The sequence below is a fragment of the Nycticebus coucang genome, chromosome 8 (assembly GCF_027406575.1).
Source record: "Nycticebus coucang isolate mNycCou1 chromosome 8, mNycCou1.pri, whole genome shotgun sequence".
In the NCBI taxonomy this organism is placed as follows: domain Eukaryota; kingdom Metazoa; phylum Chordata; class Mammalia; order Primates; family Lorisidae; genus Nycticebus; species Nycticebus coucang.
The window spans coordinates 97,925,708-97,941,140 of record NC_069787.1 but is presented as its reverse complement, the minus strand read 5'-3'; the positions used below and the strand labels follow the sequence as shown (position 1 = coordinate 97,941,140).

Below are 15,433 nucleotides of genomic sequence, written 5' to 3'. Positions count from 1 at the left end.
ACCAGCCAACCCTCTGACCAGATGGAAACATTGAGGCCCAGAGATGGGTAGGACTTGGCAGGTCACAGAGGCCCAACACAGACTCACCAGGAGGTGGTGACTGAAGAATGAGGCATGCTTATCCTGGAGGAGCTCCTGGGGAAGGGGGTGAGTATCTGTTCAGATTTTGAGCCCCATTCAGGGCCTGGTGCCTGTCCCAGCACTTACAGCTCAAGGTCTGGCCAAGGTAGAGATGGGGAAAGGAAAGCTGGGGAGTCTGAGCTGGGGTCAGGATTAGTTTCATGAGTCACAGCTGGGGTCAAGCCCAGGTAGAGTCAGGGGAGCTCAGGGTCATAGTCAGGGTCGGGATCAAAATCAGATCTGGGGTCTTAGCCAAGACCATGGGTCAGGCCCATAGGGTATAGCCAAGACTAAATCAGGGCTCAAGCCTGGGCATCCTTACCAGACCTACTCGGGCACGGCAGGTGAAGCCATCACCCACAGTATGGGCTGCGTCACAGGTACATGTTCTCTGGCCATCCCCTGTGCTTTTGCACACAGCATAAGGGCTGCAGCCTCCATTGTTCTGAGGCAGGGGCAGAACAGAGAAGTATTAGTGGCTTCCAAGACTCCTGTATTCCACCCAGCCCTGTGGAAGAGGACAGGAAGGTCCCAGCTCAATCCCTAAAGCCCTGTTTCCTACTGATTAGCCAGACTTGAGCTTGCGGGGAACATAGCCCACCCTTCAGAGGCTCTTAGGACCACCCTGGGAGTGAGCAGAGCTGCTTCCTGTCTTAGTCTCCCTTCACTGTGAATGGGGCAGGACTGGGGGCCGGACCTGAGAGCAGGGATCCAGGAGCTTGCAGGTCCAAATGCCATCTCCACTGTAACCCTCTCGGCAGCTGCAGGATACCTGTCCCAAATCCTGATCAGTGGGGCTTCTGAAAGCCGAGATGGCCAGTACTCTGGATTAAAGGGTCACCCCCCTCCCCCAGGGCCTGCTCTGAAGGGCAGCCCCACTGTGAGGAAATGGTACAGCCCAGGTGTCCAGCCCTGCCATGCTGACCTGCTGGGGGCCTGTGGGGATGCATTCAGCATGAATGTGGCAGCCCCCGTTGTGGTAGAGACAGCTGTTAACTTCTGAGAGAAGAAACACAGGATGGGGTGGTCCTTAGTGGCCCCTCCTTTCATTTGTTCATCTCTATCTTTAGATGCTAATCCCTCCTCTTTCAGCATCCCCAGCCCTAACAACTGTGCCCCTCAGCCCTTCCTAGGCTGACTCAGATTCACGAAGCCAGACCCCCAGCCCCAAAGGCACTCAAGCTAGAGCCTCGCCTCACCCTGGCACAGCTCCCCGTCGCCTGTGTAGCCATCCTGGCAGGTGCATGTTCGCTGTCCAGGTGCCACCTTGGTGCAATTAGCATGAGGGGAGCAGCCCCCATGACCGTAGGCACAGGGGTCCACCTCTAGGGGTAGATGGTCCCAGAGAGTTGTGAGGACCAGGCATGGGGAAGGGGCAGGGGCAAGACAGGAGAGGAGGGCATGAGAAATAGGAAAAGGTCGGAAGGAAAAGTAAGCCCTAAGATTGAACAGCAATGGAAGCTAGACCCAGACAGAGTGGGGGGGCTTTGTGGGGACAGCCATCCCCAAATTTCACAGAGGAACCCTGGCATCCATGTGGCCGGACCTGAACAGTAGGTGCCATTGCCTGAGTATCCTGCAGCACAGATACAGGTGGGGGCTCCAGCAGAGTCCTGCATGCAGCTGGGAGAGATGGCAGCAGCTCAGCTGTGCCAGCCCAGTCCTTGCCCTGACTCCAAGTTCCCCCACCCCCTGCCCACCTGCCCCAAGTTGGGCCCACTCACTTGGCACTGGGGTCACACTTCTTGGGGCACTGAGGGCCGATGATTTCTGGAGGGTAGGAGGATGGCTCCGGTCATTCAGATCCAGGAACTGCATCCCCAGTAATCACTTTCCCCAACCCCTTGGACCCACTCACTCTGGTCACAGCGGAGGCCCTGCCAGCCCACATTACAGACACAGCTTCCATCACCCCGCAGCCCCTCTTGGCACAGCCCATGGGCACAGTCACACACTGTGAATGGGACAAGGGCGAGACAAGGGAGAACAGGAGTTATTCAGTGCCTCTAGAGCCTGCCCTCCTCCATCAGGAGGCCCACCCCCACCCTCTCCCCAGACCTCACCTCCAGTGCAGTTGGGCCCGTAGCGGCCCAGCTCACACATCTCACAGGCTATTCCGTGGAAGCCCTCATGGCAGTGGCACTCCCCATTGCCCAGGAGCCTGTCCTGGCACTGCCCATGGCCTGAGCACACTCCCCCCAGACCTCCCGGGCATGGCTCACACAGTGTGCCAAAGAAGCCAGGGCAGCAATCAGGTACCTTTAGGGTGCAAAAGGGAGGGAGAGGTCACACACAGGCCAAGACAGATGTCAGGGGAAGGGAAAGGGGGCATCCTGGAGCCACAGGGCAATAAAACAAAGCAACCTGGAACCCAAGGCCCAGGGATGGGCAGAAATTCAGAGACAAAAGGGACATGAAGAAAGCCTTCTTCAATCCTCCCCTAGCAGGGGGGACTGAGGCTCAAGCAAGACCTACAAAGGAAGGTCAGAGCCATTCCCAGTAGCTAAACCTGGGCCTTAGATGACAGAGCCGCTCCTGACTTGAACCTCTTTCTCCCTCTCCCCACCCTTACTCCCTAGAGGGTGGACACGGGGACAAACACTAGCACTCAGACTCCCCGTTCCCCTTCCTTTGGGCCCTTGTTTCACTAGCCTCACCCTAATCCCAGCCTGGCCTCTGCTTTTGAAATACAATCTGGGCTCCAACCCTGGGCCCCCACACACTCCCATCTCCTCCTCTCTGGCCAGACTTGGGGAGGAGGACTCAGGGCAAACCTGGATCTTCTTGGCACATGTGTAAGAGCAGCCCCGGGAAAAGGAGAATCCAGATTGGTAGAGACAGCTCTTTCTGGGTGTGTCCTGGAGATGGGCACAGGCAGTGGCTTGGGCAGGGGCAAGGCAGTGAATGAGGAGACAGATGGATAGACTATAGGTGTCAGATAAGCAGGATAGCAGAAGTGCCAGGGAGGGACCAAGACAGACACAGTGAGGGGAGGGCTGGCAGGATCCAGGCCTCAGGTCCCAAGCCTGAGCAAACCTCCTTTGCGAAGACCCTGGCCAGGCCTTCAGGCCTCTACCAGGAAAGCTAGATCCCCATGCCTGGACCAAGCAGGGTGGGAGGAACCACTTTGGGACCAATGAGGGCAGGCAGAGCAGAGTAAGCGCTTACCTGCAGCTGGAAGCCCTGAGTGCAGCGGAATCTCCGGGAGCAGTTTACGCATTTCTCCTGGAAAAAAGGAAGACGGGACATCAGGAGGTCCAGAATTAGGGGCCCCCAACCCACCATCCTTCCTCCAGGGCAGGCTGATCAAGTGCACCTTCCCACCAGCTAGGCCAGCCAGCAGCCCCTGTCTCTTAACTCCCCAGCTGCCCTCCTGTGTCCCTAGCCTCTCACCCTCAGGGCCTCAGCGTGGCTGTGCAGGCAGCGGCTTGAGCCCACGGTCAGGACCCCCGACAGGCCAAATAGTGTGCGGCCAGGGGCTTCCAGCATAGGACCTTCCAGCGGCACATGGTTCACCTCAGGCTGGGGAGTGGGACAGGAGGATGAATCTATCAGCCTCACCACCACTCTTCCCTCAAGGGCTGGGAAGCACTCAGGACTGAGGGTGTCTCCAGGAATGGGAGGGTTCTCCCTGTAGCAAAGGTTGGAAGCTCCCAGGTAGGGAGACTCCAAAGAAAAGGGTCCCTCAAGAGCAGGGTCCCTGGGATAGGGTCTTCTTGCTCTGTGTCCCTCCCAAACCTGGCCGCTGTGGTTGTAGAAGACAAGCCAGTGGGCAGGGCCCAGGAGAGAGTTGCGGTGTCCCCCTCTCCGCAGGGCTTCCATAGAGAGTGCCTCCCCCAGGATCACATGGTGTCGCACTGCATCTGCATCCTGGGAAGGAACAAGTGCTCAGGGATTCTAGGACTAGCAAACGCCCTGGACAGCATCTTGTACCCACTATGTCCCTTTGCCATGGGATGGGAGACTCACCTTCTGTGCCTTCACCCTCCCCATTCACCCCATCCCCATGGGCTCACCAGGATGCTGCTGTTGCCCTGGGCCTCCAGGGAACGGTTTGTGGGCACAAAGATGGTATAGGCGGTGGCGGCTTCAATCTGGGACACCAACCTATGGCGCTAGGGATGGGGCAAGGTCAGGGATAGGCATTTTGTTTTGTTTTCTTTTTTTGAGACAGAGTCTCACTATGTCGCCCTGGGTAGAGTGCTGTGGCATCACAGCTCACAGCAACCTCAAACTCTTGGGCTCAAGTGATTCTCTTGCCTCAGTCTCCCAAGTAGATGGGACTATGGGCGCCCACCACAACACCCGGCTATTTTTTGTTGCAGTTGTCATTGTTGTTTAGCTGGCCCAGCCAGGTTCAAACCCACCAGCCTTGGTGTGTGTGTCTGGCGCTGTAACCACTGTGCTATGGGTGCCAAGCCAGGGATGGGCATTTTGTTCCTTAGCCCTGACATAGGGAGCCACCCAGTCCCCTCCAGATCTGGCGAAGCAGACACATGCTCCCTTGCCAGCCTCCCTTACCTGCAGCAGCTCCCGGAAGAGGCTGAAGGCAGGCACCAAGTCCAGCTGCTGCAGCAACCCACCCTGCACATCCCCTCGGGAAGGTAGCAAGACCTGATGCAGAGTGGGGGCTGGTCAAGACATCATTGTCTCCTGGTCTGCCTGGAGCTTCCCTGTACACACCCTGCTCTGGCCATACCTGGCTGAGGATGTGTAGGACACCATTGGTGGCAAGGAGGTCAGCCACATCCACACTGGCATTCTGTACCCAGACCCTCTGGAAGGCAGTGGCCAAGCTCAGTCATAGGTAGAAACAGATAGACCCTTTGGGTACAGCCCCAATAGAGAGGCTGCCAGAGACACAGGTACCCACTGGTGGCTCCCAGCCTGGCCTAGGGGCTGGGTCCCACACAGAAGCCCCCTCCCATGGCCAGCCTGGTCATGGCAGCCCCACCTGACCTACTGAGACACTCATACTCAGGATCTATTAGGTGGGTACACAGACCCTCCCCAGGGCCCATGATGAGTGAGATGGACATGCATGTCCAGATTTAGCCTCTGGCAGGTAGTCACCGATGGCCCAAAGGCACACTGCCCATCAGTAATGTGTCCCGAGCACATCTTCTAAGTTCAGCTCTGGGCAGGGTCAGGTAACAGGGTCAGGGCAGTCTCATCCCACGTAGGCCCTGGTATGAGGAGCCAGCAGCATCTGAGCTCCCTCTCGTGCCCTGCCCAGTCCCCTCTTCTGCCCAGAGCTCACCACATACCCCACTGGTGCTGTGAACCTCCCAGCGTGTGGTGGGGCTCAGGGTGGCCACATCCTGCCCACCTAGCCGGGCCAGCTCTTCCTCACGGAGGGCACCCTGGAGAAAATGGGCCCTGAAAGGGCATAGTTTGTGGGGCGTCATGGAATAGAATAACTTACATAGACCACTGGATCTGGGCCCTACCCCAAAGGTGGGCACATGCCAGGCTGGAGGCCCTCTAGTGAGGGGCTGGGTCCCCCCCATGGCCCAGCCGAGGCTACCCCACCTGACTAGTTTTGGCAGCATCCTTGGTTGTAGCCAGAAGGCTTGGTCCTCGGGGCTCAGCCTACGGATTGCAGCCTCATTTGGAACCAGGGCTGTGACTCGGCTACCAGGAGGAAGCGTGATGCCAGCACTCTGTGCACACAGTGAACAGGGGGCAAGAGGAGTAATGAAGGTAGTCTTGAGATCACCTCCAAGTCTCCAGGCCTGGCCCCCACCTCCAGCTCTTAAAAATGTTAATGGCACCCCTGCCTCCAGGCAGGCCTCCTAGATTTGAGCCCCAATCCTAGCATTCTGCCCTGTCCTACCTTGAACCACTGGTAGAAGCCAGAGAAGTAAGCATTTGCCTCCAGCTCCTTAAGGGGAGAGAAAGAGCTGAGGATGCATGTTTAAAGACAAATTCAAGCCCCTCCCAACCAAGGACCCTGAGCAGCCCATTTCCCATAGGAGGTGAATGAGAGGACTCCTCCTCCAGCACAAGGAGACAAGAACCAAAACTGAACACCGCTTACCCGGGAGATGTCTCCATAGCAGCTGAAACCATCACCCCCAAAACCAGAGGGGCATGTGCAGACCCGCTGACCTCCGCCCACTGCCTGGCAGGTAGCCTGGGGTGGGCAAAGAGACAGGCCCTCCATGCAGTCCCCAGGTGGTGAGCTGCCTGCCCCCATCTCTCTGCCTATCCAGCTACCCAGCCCCAGCCCTTGCTCTCTAGCCAACCTGTCTGTACTCATGGGACTGCTGAGGTATGCCCAGCCCTGCGCTTCAAGATCACTGGGCATTTGACATGAGCAATGTCCCCCATCATGAAAAATGGTAGGAGAGACCCAGAGCTGTGGAGGATAGAGAAAAGCAAGGCCAGGGGACAGAGAGGAGCTCAGAGCAGCCAGAGGAACATGCATTGGTGGGGGGAGTGGAGCAGAGAGGGGAGGCTGGGCAGACACTTGCAGGGCCTTAATTAGGAGATAGGAAGGCTTTATCCTGTGAACAAGTAAGGGATATGATTGAATTTGGAGTTTAGAAAGATTCCAAATCCGACAAAGATCCAGAGGGGAAGGGAGAGAGAAGCAGGAGCTGTACCCCAGCCCCATCCCAGAGAGCCACCCCAGGGCTCTGAGCCCTCACATGCCCTCACCAGGCCATGGCAGCCACCATTGCCTGCCCGGCAGGGGTCGATGGGGCTGCACTCGTAGCCATCCCCGGCAAAGCCCAGCTTGCAGGTGCACCGGCTCTGCAGAGGTCAGGAACAGAGGGACTCCTCTTACCACAAGCCAGTGTCCAACCAGTCCCTCCTTGGCTGTCACTGGATACTACTACCCGGGGAGGCCTGCCCAACCCCAGAGGAGCTTCTCCCAGCTGCCCTTCTTAGAGATCTGTGGTCCACAAGGGGAGAATGAGGTCCTGAGAGGAAACTGGCTCTCAGGATGGTCCAAGGAAGTGACGGCATCAGCAGGGAAGCTTCCACAGAGACTTGGTGCCCCTCTGTACCTGGACCCCTGCCAGGACCGTTGAGGCCAGCAGCTTGTGCCTAGTAGGCAGGTGTCTGTCAAGCCCAGTCCCAGGGATGGCAGCTGTGATCCCACCTCCATCTCTGACATCCTGCTCAGATTACTCCCACTAAACACCTGTGTTCTTGGCCTTGTCCATAGGTAAGTGACCAGTGAGACCTCCCACCCCCACTCCAAGATCTCAGGTGCCTTTGTTTCCAAATTTGAAGAGGGCATCTCACCCTGTTCATCTGACAACTAAGTTCTGAATTTTAAAACCTAGATGAGGTTTGGAGCTCAGTCTCTCACACCATCTGAGTTCTTAACCGCTAAAGCCCCACGGGCTGATGCTCAGAGGCAGTGGTGGACCTGGGAGGACTGGAAGCCCCATGGATCTCTGCACAGGCCTAGGCCATGCAGAGGCTGACCCCGAACCAGCCGGGCCTGGCCTCTCAATTGTCAGGTATCTTTAAATGCCTGTTAGAACTTGGATCTGCTAGGTCTGTGTATCTGAGACTGCAAACTTCCAGAGCAGAATGTCTATGAGTCTAAAGATTATGGAATGTCACTTCCATGGGCAGGGGTCTTTTCCTGTTTTTCTCAGTATCATACTCTCTGAGTCTAGAATAGTGACAGGCAGGTGCCTGATGATATGTGGGAAACCAGTGAGTAGATGAGTGAACTAATCTCAGATGGTTCAACTCAGCAGGGACAACTGAATTCTCATTTGCATCTGAGTTTGAGACACTGAGCATCTGACTCCAGGAGTGGAGCAGGAAGAGAGTTCCCCAGAACAGACCCCCTACTCTGCCGTCCCTGGGCATACTGCACCTCACCTGCCCAGGGCCCACATAGCTGCAGAGAGCATCGTCATGGCAGCCACCTCGCCCGTCCAGCTCACACTCATCAATGGCCACACAGATGCGGCCATCTCCACTCCAGCCTTTGTGGCATGTGCAGTGGTAGGTGCCCAGGGCCCCAGGGACACATTCAGCCTGTAAGAGCCATAGATAAATAACTCAGAGGCAGAGGGCCAGGGAGGCCTACCTCTTCACCCCTGGTTCAGAACTTCAGGGAAGGGGAAGGGGACTGACGTTTTCTGAGCAGCCTCCACGGTTTGGGTGGGAGCAGGGGTTGCTGGGTGTGCAGGTGAAGCCGTCACCCTCAAAGCCATCAAGACAGAGACATCTGGGGAGTAGTGAAGAAGAAGCCTCCTGTGAGCCCCTGGAAGAGGCTAGAGGAAAGATTATAGATGGGGCAGAGAGGAAGCATGAGTCCTCACCTGGTGACACTCCCTTGGCTAACACATCTGGCATGCTGGTGGCAGTGCTGGGCCAGCCCTGTGGGCCCACAGCCTCCCACCGTCTCATTACAGAAGCGGCCAGTGAAGCCAGGGGCACATGTGCCATGCTGGCACACACCCCCACTACCTGGACGGTTGTCACAGAGACCATGGACGCAGTCGCAGTCTGTGGGGAGGAGATGGAGCAGGGAAACTGAGGCAGGAGGCAGGGCTGGCTGGGAGCCAGGATGTGTTGGAAGGGGGGAGATTGGGAATAAGGCAGCCGGTATAGATACAACTTCAGGGTCACAAAATCAGAGATTATCTAAGACTCAGACAGATGAAATGTGAGGGGCATCCTGAGCTTTCTATCATCCCATTCTAGTGGCCTGGGCCCCCTCCAAATACCACTATCAGGCAGTTCATCAGTGTGTTTATTGTTTTGTTTTGTTTTTTGAGACAGAGTTTCAAGCTGTCGCCCTAGGTAGAGTGCCATGGTGTCATACCTCACAGCAACCGAACTTCCAACTCTTGGGCTCAAGCGATCTTCTTGCCTGTTTTTCTATTTTTAGTAGAAATGGGGTTTTGCATTTTGCTCAGGCTGGTCTCTAACTTGTGAGCTCAAGCAATCCACCCACCTCAGCCTCCTAGAGTGTTAGGATTATAGGCGTGAGGCACCGCACCCAGCCCATTAATGTGTTTGACCTAAATCTTGCATGTATTAGATTAAACCAGTTTTCTTCCTAGCATGGGTAAGGGAGGTAACATCTATTTCTGTTCCCAAATCTTCTTCCACTCCCTCTGGACTTCGTATCTCCTCCTGGGGCCCTACTTCCCTTCTTGGGAGCCCTCAGCCCCCTTTCTAAGCAGACCTCCTTTTTCCCTAGGAGGCAGCCTAGACCAGGACCACCCACCTTCCTGGCAGTGATCTCCATGCTTGTTTGGGTTAGAGCAGATGTGGCAGGCAATACCCTTGTAGTCTGGGAAGCAGAGGCAGGCTCCGTTGCCCTGGATCCCATCACTGCACTGGAGAGTGGGCAAGAAGCAGGATGAATCATAGGAAAGGGACTCTCCACATCACCTTTCCCCACATCCCCTCCCCTCCATTGGCTGGCTCTGAGCTCCTGTTGCCCATGAGAGCTCATTCTGGAGAGGACCTTCAAAATCAATGATGCTGCCAAAGACCAAGCCCCCTAAAATGTACTCGGCCCTGGAAGCTTCATGGGTGACTTCTGCTCAACCTAGAAACACATAACTCATGTGTTCTTTCATAGCCAGGTGCTAAAGTAACCCTACTAATTATAAAGTGGCAAAAACAGAACATAAAAAAACTATTGACAAATAGCCTTTTTGAAAATAAATGCAGGCCAGGCACCGTGGCTCACGCCTATGAGCCTAGCACTCTGGGAGGCTGAGGCAGGCAGACTGATTGAGCTCAGGAGTTTGAGATCAGCCTGAGTATGATCTCAACTAAAAAATGGAAAAACTGAGGCAAGAGGATCACTTGAGCCCAAGAGTTTAAGGTTGCTATGAGCTATGATGACACCAAAGCATTCTACCCAGGGTAACAGAGTGAGATTTAGTCTAAAAAGAAAAAGGAGAGAGAGAAAGGAAAGAAAGAAAGTCTAATTATTTTAAATTAAAATATGAGAAATAACTATCTAATATCTATAGTCTATACACTGGTTTCCCTTCAGATCGCATAAATCTTTCGCCTTTAATTTCTATAGCCTAGATATGAAGACCCGAAGGCCAGAGAGAGGGAGGCTTGGCCCAGACACACAGCCAGTCACTGGCAAATTCTGGAAAGAGTCCCTGTCTTCCCCACATCTCTCCCCTGGGGGTGGGGATGGGACTCACATTTCCTTTACCATAGCAGGGGTTGGAGAAACCCCCAGGACACTGTGTGCAGTCGGGCCCAAAAAATCCTTTGCAGCAGCCAAGTTTCTGTAAGAGACAGAACATGACATGTCTGAGAGTCTGTCTAGGCCAGGGGTCCTCAAGCTATGGCCCACAGGCCACATGCGGTGGTGTGATTGTATTTGTTCCTGTTTTGTTTTTTTACTTCAAAATAAGATATGTGCAGTGTGCATAGGAATTTGTTCACAGTTTTTTTGTTTGTTTGTTTTTAACTATAGTCTGGCCCTCCAACGGTCTGAGGGACAGTGAACTGGCCCCCTGTTTAAAAAGTTTGAGGACCCCTGAAGGCCTTGCATCCCCAGCCCAGGCTGCTTTTGCTCCCTAGTGCCATCTCTAGACCAAGGGAGTAGTTAAGGTCCCTATGTGATACCCTTCCCACCCTTTGGGTGAAGTGCCTATTTCTGAAGTTGGCAGCCCACTCAGTCCTAGCTTGAGGGCTCCAGATGAGCAGCAAGTGCCCAGGCTCACCATGATGGTCTGGTTGCAGTAGCTGGCACAGCCCTTCTTCAGCACATTGAGCCCAGTAGGGTCATGGGTGTAGACACACTCCTTGGGGAAGATATCCTAGGGGGGGCCACACAAGGCTAGTCAGCAAGTGGGGATCCTGGGCCAGGCCCTTTGTCAGGCAGCCCTGGTTAGGGGACCTCAGCCCCCTGGGCCCAGTGCTCCCACTGTTAGTGGGGTTCCAGGTCTAGCTAAGTCCCCCATCCACCCCTACGACCCAAGGCTCACAAGGCAGCCAGGAGTCAGGGGCCCTGAGGGCTGGGTCATGGAATGCTCACCAGCCTCACGCTGTTGAGGGGGCATGTGCTGGTGTTCAGAGCTTGGCAGTCTACACAGGAGCCCTGGGCAGGGCAAGAGGGTAGATAAGGAGAGGGGTTAGTCATCACTTCTTTATTCAGCAAACCTGAGAAAGTGACATGAGCTGAGCCTTGAGGGCCAGGAAGGGCCAGGCTGGCATTCTGGACAGAGGGAAGAGCTGGCATCTGGGAAAGAGCAGGGAGGTAGGGGCGGGGTGGGCACATGAAGGAGGTGGTGAGAGTTATCTCAAAGGCAGAGTCCATATGGCTGGGAGGACTGGGTGTAGGGGAGTCCAGGTGGACCCTTGGGAGTCTGTGGCTGGGTGCCTCTGCCTGGGGAATGGTCACTGAGAGCTTGGCCCGGGCATAGAGTGGGCCTCACCGACACGATCTTGTGCTGCTCCTCGTTGCAGTGCTTGGGCAGGATAGGCAGGATGGTTGGGGGCAGAAGGATGCCCTCCAGCATGTGGATCACGCCGTTGGCAGCCAGTACATCCACTCTCCGCAGCGGGACCTCATCTGGTCCCAGCAGGATGCGCCCCTGCATCAGAGACCCTCCGTGCCACCTCCAGTCCAGCAGGTCCTACCCAGCCCTTGCTGCCCACCTCCACCCCTGCAGAACTGACAGGGAAGGAGGGGCAAACTTGAGGTTAGGCCCAAGGGCCTCTGAGTGATGCTGTGCGCCCCTCTTCTCCCTCTGTACTAGTCAGCAGCGCTGTCCCAGCTCCAGGCCCCTACCCACTCAGTTTCCACCACATGGAGTACTGTTGCCCTAAGCTCACTCCCCCTTTCTTAGAATCCTGCCCCTGCCCCCCATTAGGCCTATGAGAGGAATTTGATCTATGCCTTCTTTCCACATGAGCCCACCAGGGTCTAGCACAGTGTCCTGCCTACTACAGGGCTCAGAGCCCCTCCACATTCATTCCAGATATTTACAGATCTCACCTCCTCAGAAATGTTCACAGCCAGGACCTGATTTGCCATGGTGAGGACCCGAGCCTTGGAGATGAGCTTCTCAATGGTCAGCTAGGGTAAGGAAGAGGGTGGCTTCAGGCTGGGCCCTGGCCACATCTTGGAGCCATGCCCAGTCCTGCCTAGGTGACTCACAGCCATCCCCTTGTTCCCCAGGTTCTCCTTCATGCTACAATAGTCCAGATGGGAGGGGCAAGAGAAGAAGAGGAGGCAAAATTCCTGGGAATACCAGAACCTGAAGACACCCACCCCCCGGGAGCCCAGTAGCAGGTACCAGCTGCTCAATTCCAGAAGGAGACCGCTCACCTGGCCATGACTATAGATGTGATACCTCACCAGCTCTTGCAGTTTGGAGAGACCCTGGCAGAGGAGAGAGGATTTGGTTCCTGGAACCCCTATGGGGGAAGGGTGGAGGCCCTGAGGCCCCATACCCACAACTTACAGCTGTGAAGAGGTAGATCAGACGGCCATCACGCAAACTGTCCACGGCCTCATTGCTTGGGGCAAAGACTGTGAAGGGCCCAGGTCCATCCAGGATGGAAGGCAGCCCACAGTTCTAGAGTAGTGAGAAGCAGGCTCAGGGAGGCTCTGTGACCAGTTTCTATCTCTGAGTCCCACCTGGGCCTTGCTGCCTTTGGCACACAGGGAACTCACACTGAGTCATGGACAATGGGTCAATACTACCGCAGAACCTCAGACTTGAGGATGGGGGCATGGACAAAAGTCATGCTACTCTAGAACTCCAGGTCACTGTGGGGCAGATTCTGAGAAACTGAGGAGTCCTGGCCCAGAAGGCCAGATAGGCAAGAACTGCCTACCCCTGCTCACCTCCAGGATGGTTTCAAACCGGCTAAAGTCTTCTGTAGAGGCGAGGATCTGGCCAATAGTTTTCTGTAGGAAAGGGCAAGTGTGAGGGTCCCAGGGAAGGGAGCAAGGCTGCTTTGGCTCCAGAGGGAAGGAGCTGTGCTCCGTCCCTGAGCAGAATTGCTACTGCCTCCTCCCTCCCTGACCTCTACAGGGTCTAAGGTCACCCAGCAGCACATGGGAGAGGAGGAGATGGTGCCAGCTCACCGTGGGATCTCCAGGGGTCCCGGAGGGAGGCTGCCACCGCAGAGCAGTGACCACGTGGAATACTCCATTGGCTGCTATGTAGTTGGCCCTTTGGATGTTGAATGTCTTCTGGGGCTGATCCTTGTACTTGTAGCTGTATTTTCGCTGTGACACAGAAGTCTGGCCAGATCCTATATAAAGCCTCCCTCCCACCTGCAAACGTTTACCCAGGCTGTGTCCCCCAGCTGATTCCTCTGGTCCCTAGGCTGAGGTCCCTCCCTTACCATGAGGCCACCAAAGGTGACAATGATCTCCTGTCCAGCCAGTGTCCACCACCTTTGTGTTTGCTGGGGCCCCGTGTCGTCCAGGATGTGCTGCCCTGCGATGATGTGCTGTCTGCAGAGCTGGTGGGCAAGGGACACCTGCAGTGCCAAGTGAGGGGTGACAAGTGAGTCCAGCATGGCCAGTTCTCTTCATACCACCCCTGCCCAAGCAATGGAGGGGATGAGATGCCTCCCAGGTCTTTATTTCCCAGAGTGTGAACAGGGGACACTCAGGATCCTAAAGATTGAGGCAGCACCCAGGGGAGGAGGCAAGAGTCAGTGGTCAGAGCTGAGGTAGGGAGGGGCTCACTCACGTTCATGGTTCTGGAGGAGGGGATGGGAATGGATGGCACCAATACAGTGAATGGGCCTGACGTGGTAAGGATCTCCTGGCAGCCCTGGCCTGGGGGACCAGAGAAGGAGCATCAGAATGGAGCATCAGAAGGAGCATCAGAATGGGAATCCAACTGTGTCTGGGAAGACCCTCAGGCATCAATCCTAGGTTTGGGGGAGTTGCGGTGGGAGCATTTGGTCTAGGTTTAGAGTAGATGGGGGCATCAGAGTCCAGTCGGGCCCACTCCCACCGTACACCCCCCACAACCCACTCTTTGCTTCCACGGTTCTTGGGCAGAGGGACGGGAATCTGCAGAATCCACCCCCCACCCCTGCTAGCTCTTCTGAAGCACGGGGTGGGTCACACACCAAGCATGGCCACGGCAACTCTCAGCCACAGGAACACCAGGCCTATCTGGTTTGCCTTCTGCACCTCATGGAGCAGGTGTCCGTAACAGGCACGCCCATCGCCAACTTCACCCTCTTTGCATACACAGCTGGGGGCCCAGGGAGAGCCTTCAGGGTGGGGCCCTGGCCAGTCTGCCTCCTGGCCCTCACCCATCCTCCCACAGGCCCTCTAGCCGAGGCACACACATGGGCACACTTGTCCAGCCTCCATCCTGCTCTGCCTCCTCCCTACCCCCAGGCCCTGTGCCCACCTTGTCTTCCCATTGGGGGTCACCTGGCAGGTGGCTGACTTGTCACAGGAGTGAGTGGAGCAGATGGCAAAGCAGCCCATGGAAGCATTGTGATTAATGCTGACCAGGCCTGGCCAACAGGTGCAGAAGGCCTACCGCAAGTGGAACGAAGGGGGACACCATGTCCATTCCTGAGGATCACTGGCTTTTGTGGGACCCACAGACCCCCCTGCTCAGGGCCCACAACTGCCCTCTTAGAAGAGGGTCATCATCCTCTCCCCATCTTACAAATGGGGCAGCTGAGGTTCCCGGAGGCGCCATGATTTGCTCAAGGTCCCATGCCCAGTGTGAGTGGGTGCAGCGTGGGGATAGTTCCAGCTTGGGGCTCTGGCTCACCTTGCCTGGATTCCGGTACACACATAAGGTGGAGTTGCTAGGACAGCCACCGAAGTTGACGGTGCACGGGTCCTGGGGCAGACATATCATCCCATCGCCATGGTAGTTCTCAGGACAGTGACACTGAGCTTGTCCCTTGGGGCTCACGGAGCACTGTGCCAGTGGGGAGCAGGGGGATGGCCGGCAGGGGTCAGGAGCTGCCAGGGCAGAGGGAGAGCCTGAGTGAGTCAAGCAGCCAGGAGCCCTATCTCTTTCACATCTTCCATCAGGATGACTAGAAGTTGGAATGAATGGGTTGACCTAGGTCTTGAGGAAAGGCCCTCTCCCCACTTAGGGATAGTTCTCTCTCCCTGTAAATGACTACATTGTATTTGCTAGGCTTAAAGGGTACCCTCCCAGCCCCTGCCCACCCTGAACAAGGATACCTGGTTTCTAGACCACAGGCTTACCTAGGCATTCGCTGCCCTTCTGGGTGTGACCAGGCAGGCACCTGCAGGCAGGGGCCTCTGCAGAGCACTGGGAGTTCTGGGGACAACGCAGGGCCTGGCAGGTGGGCAGCTCTGAGCAGAGAGGAGAGAACACTG

The 15,433-nt window shown here is 56.1% G+C and overlaps 1 protein-coding gene across 1 annotated transcript in view; it reads right to left on the bottom strand.

The window, feature by feature from the left end:
• Nucleotides 1-15,433, bottom strand: part of STAB1 (stabilin 1) — a 28,413-nt gene that overhangs the window by 6,074 nt on the left and 6,906 nt on the right. Inside the window, exons 7-46 of the mRNA XM_053599352.1 lie at nt 15,299-15,409; nt 14,850-15,046; nt 14,475-14,605; nt 14,185-14,312; nt 13,797-13,885; nt 13,444-13,581; nt 13,181-13,324; nt 12,938-13,000; nt 12,552-12,665; nt 12,416-12,469; nt 12,083-12,163; nt 11,520-11,678; nt 11,120-11,182; nt 10,806-10,901; nt 10,278-10,364; nt 9,332-9,443; nt 8,418-8,604; nt 8,230-8,323; nt 7,972-8,130; nt 6,784-6,879; nt 6,161-6,256; nt 5,957-6,004; nt 5,653-5,783; nt 5,388-5,499; nt 4,820-4,897; nt 4,642-4,734; nt 4,137-4,235; nt 3,859-3,990; nt 3,514-3,642; nt 3,289-3,345; nt 2,895-2,978; nt 2,184-2,379; nt 1,979-2,074; nt 1,845-1,890; nt 1,667-1,743; nt 1,320-1,445; nt 1,046-1,119; nt 818-892; nt 443-565; nt 88-135 (exon numbers count right to left, since the gene is read on the bottom strand). Coding sequence (XP_053455327.1) covers nt 88-135; nt 443-565; nt 818-892; nt 1,046-1,119; nt 1,320-1,445; nt 1,667-1,743; nt 1,845-1,890; nt 1,979-2,074; nt 2,184-2,379; nt 2,895-2,978; nt 3,289-3,345; nt 3,514-3,642; nt 3,859-3,990; nt 4,137-4,235; nt 4,642-4,734; nt 4,820-4,897; nt 5,388-5,499; nt 5,653-5,783; nt 5,957-6,004; nt 6,161-6,256; nt 6,784-6,879; nt 7,972-8,130; nt 8,230-8,323; nt 8,418-8,604; nt 9,332-9,443; nt 10,278-10,364; nt 10,806-10,901; nt 11,120-11,182; nt 11,520-11,678; nt 12,083-12,163; nt 12,416-12,469; nt 12,552-12,665; nt 12,938-13,000; nt 13,181-13,324; nt 13,444-13,581; nt 13,797-13,885; nt 14,185-14,312; nt 14,475-14,605; nt 14,850-15,046; nt 15,299-15,409 — 4,223 coding nt within the window. The remainder of the gene's footprint in view (nt 1-87; nt 136-442; nt 566-817; nt 893-1,045; nt 1,120-1,319; nt 1,446-1,666; nt 1,744-1,844; nt 1,891-1,978; nt 2,075-2,183; nt 2,380-2,894; nt 2,979-3,288; nt 3,346-3,513; nt 3,643-3,858; nt 3,991-4,136; nt 4,236-4,641; nt 4,735-4,819; nt 4,898-5,387; nt 5,500-5,652; nt 5,784-5,956; nt 6,005-6,160; nt 6,257-6,783; nt 6,880-7,971; nt 8,131-8,229; nt 8,324-8,417; nt 8,605-9,331; nt 9,444-10,277; nt 10,365-10,805; nt 10,902-11,119; nt 11,183-11,519; nt 11,679-12,082; nt 12,164-12,415; nt 12,470-12,551; nt 12,666-12,937; nt 13,001-13,180; nt 13,325-13,443; nt 13,582-13,796; nt 13,886-14,184; nt 14,313-14,474; nt 14,606-14,849; nt 15,047-15,298; nt 15,410-15,433) is intronic.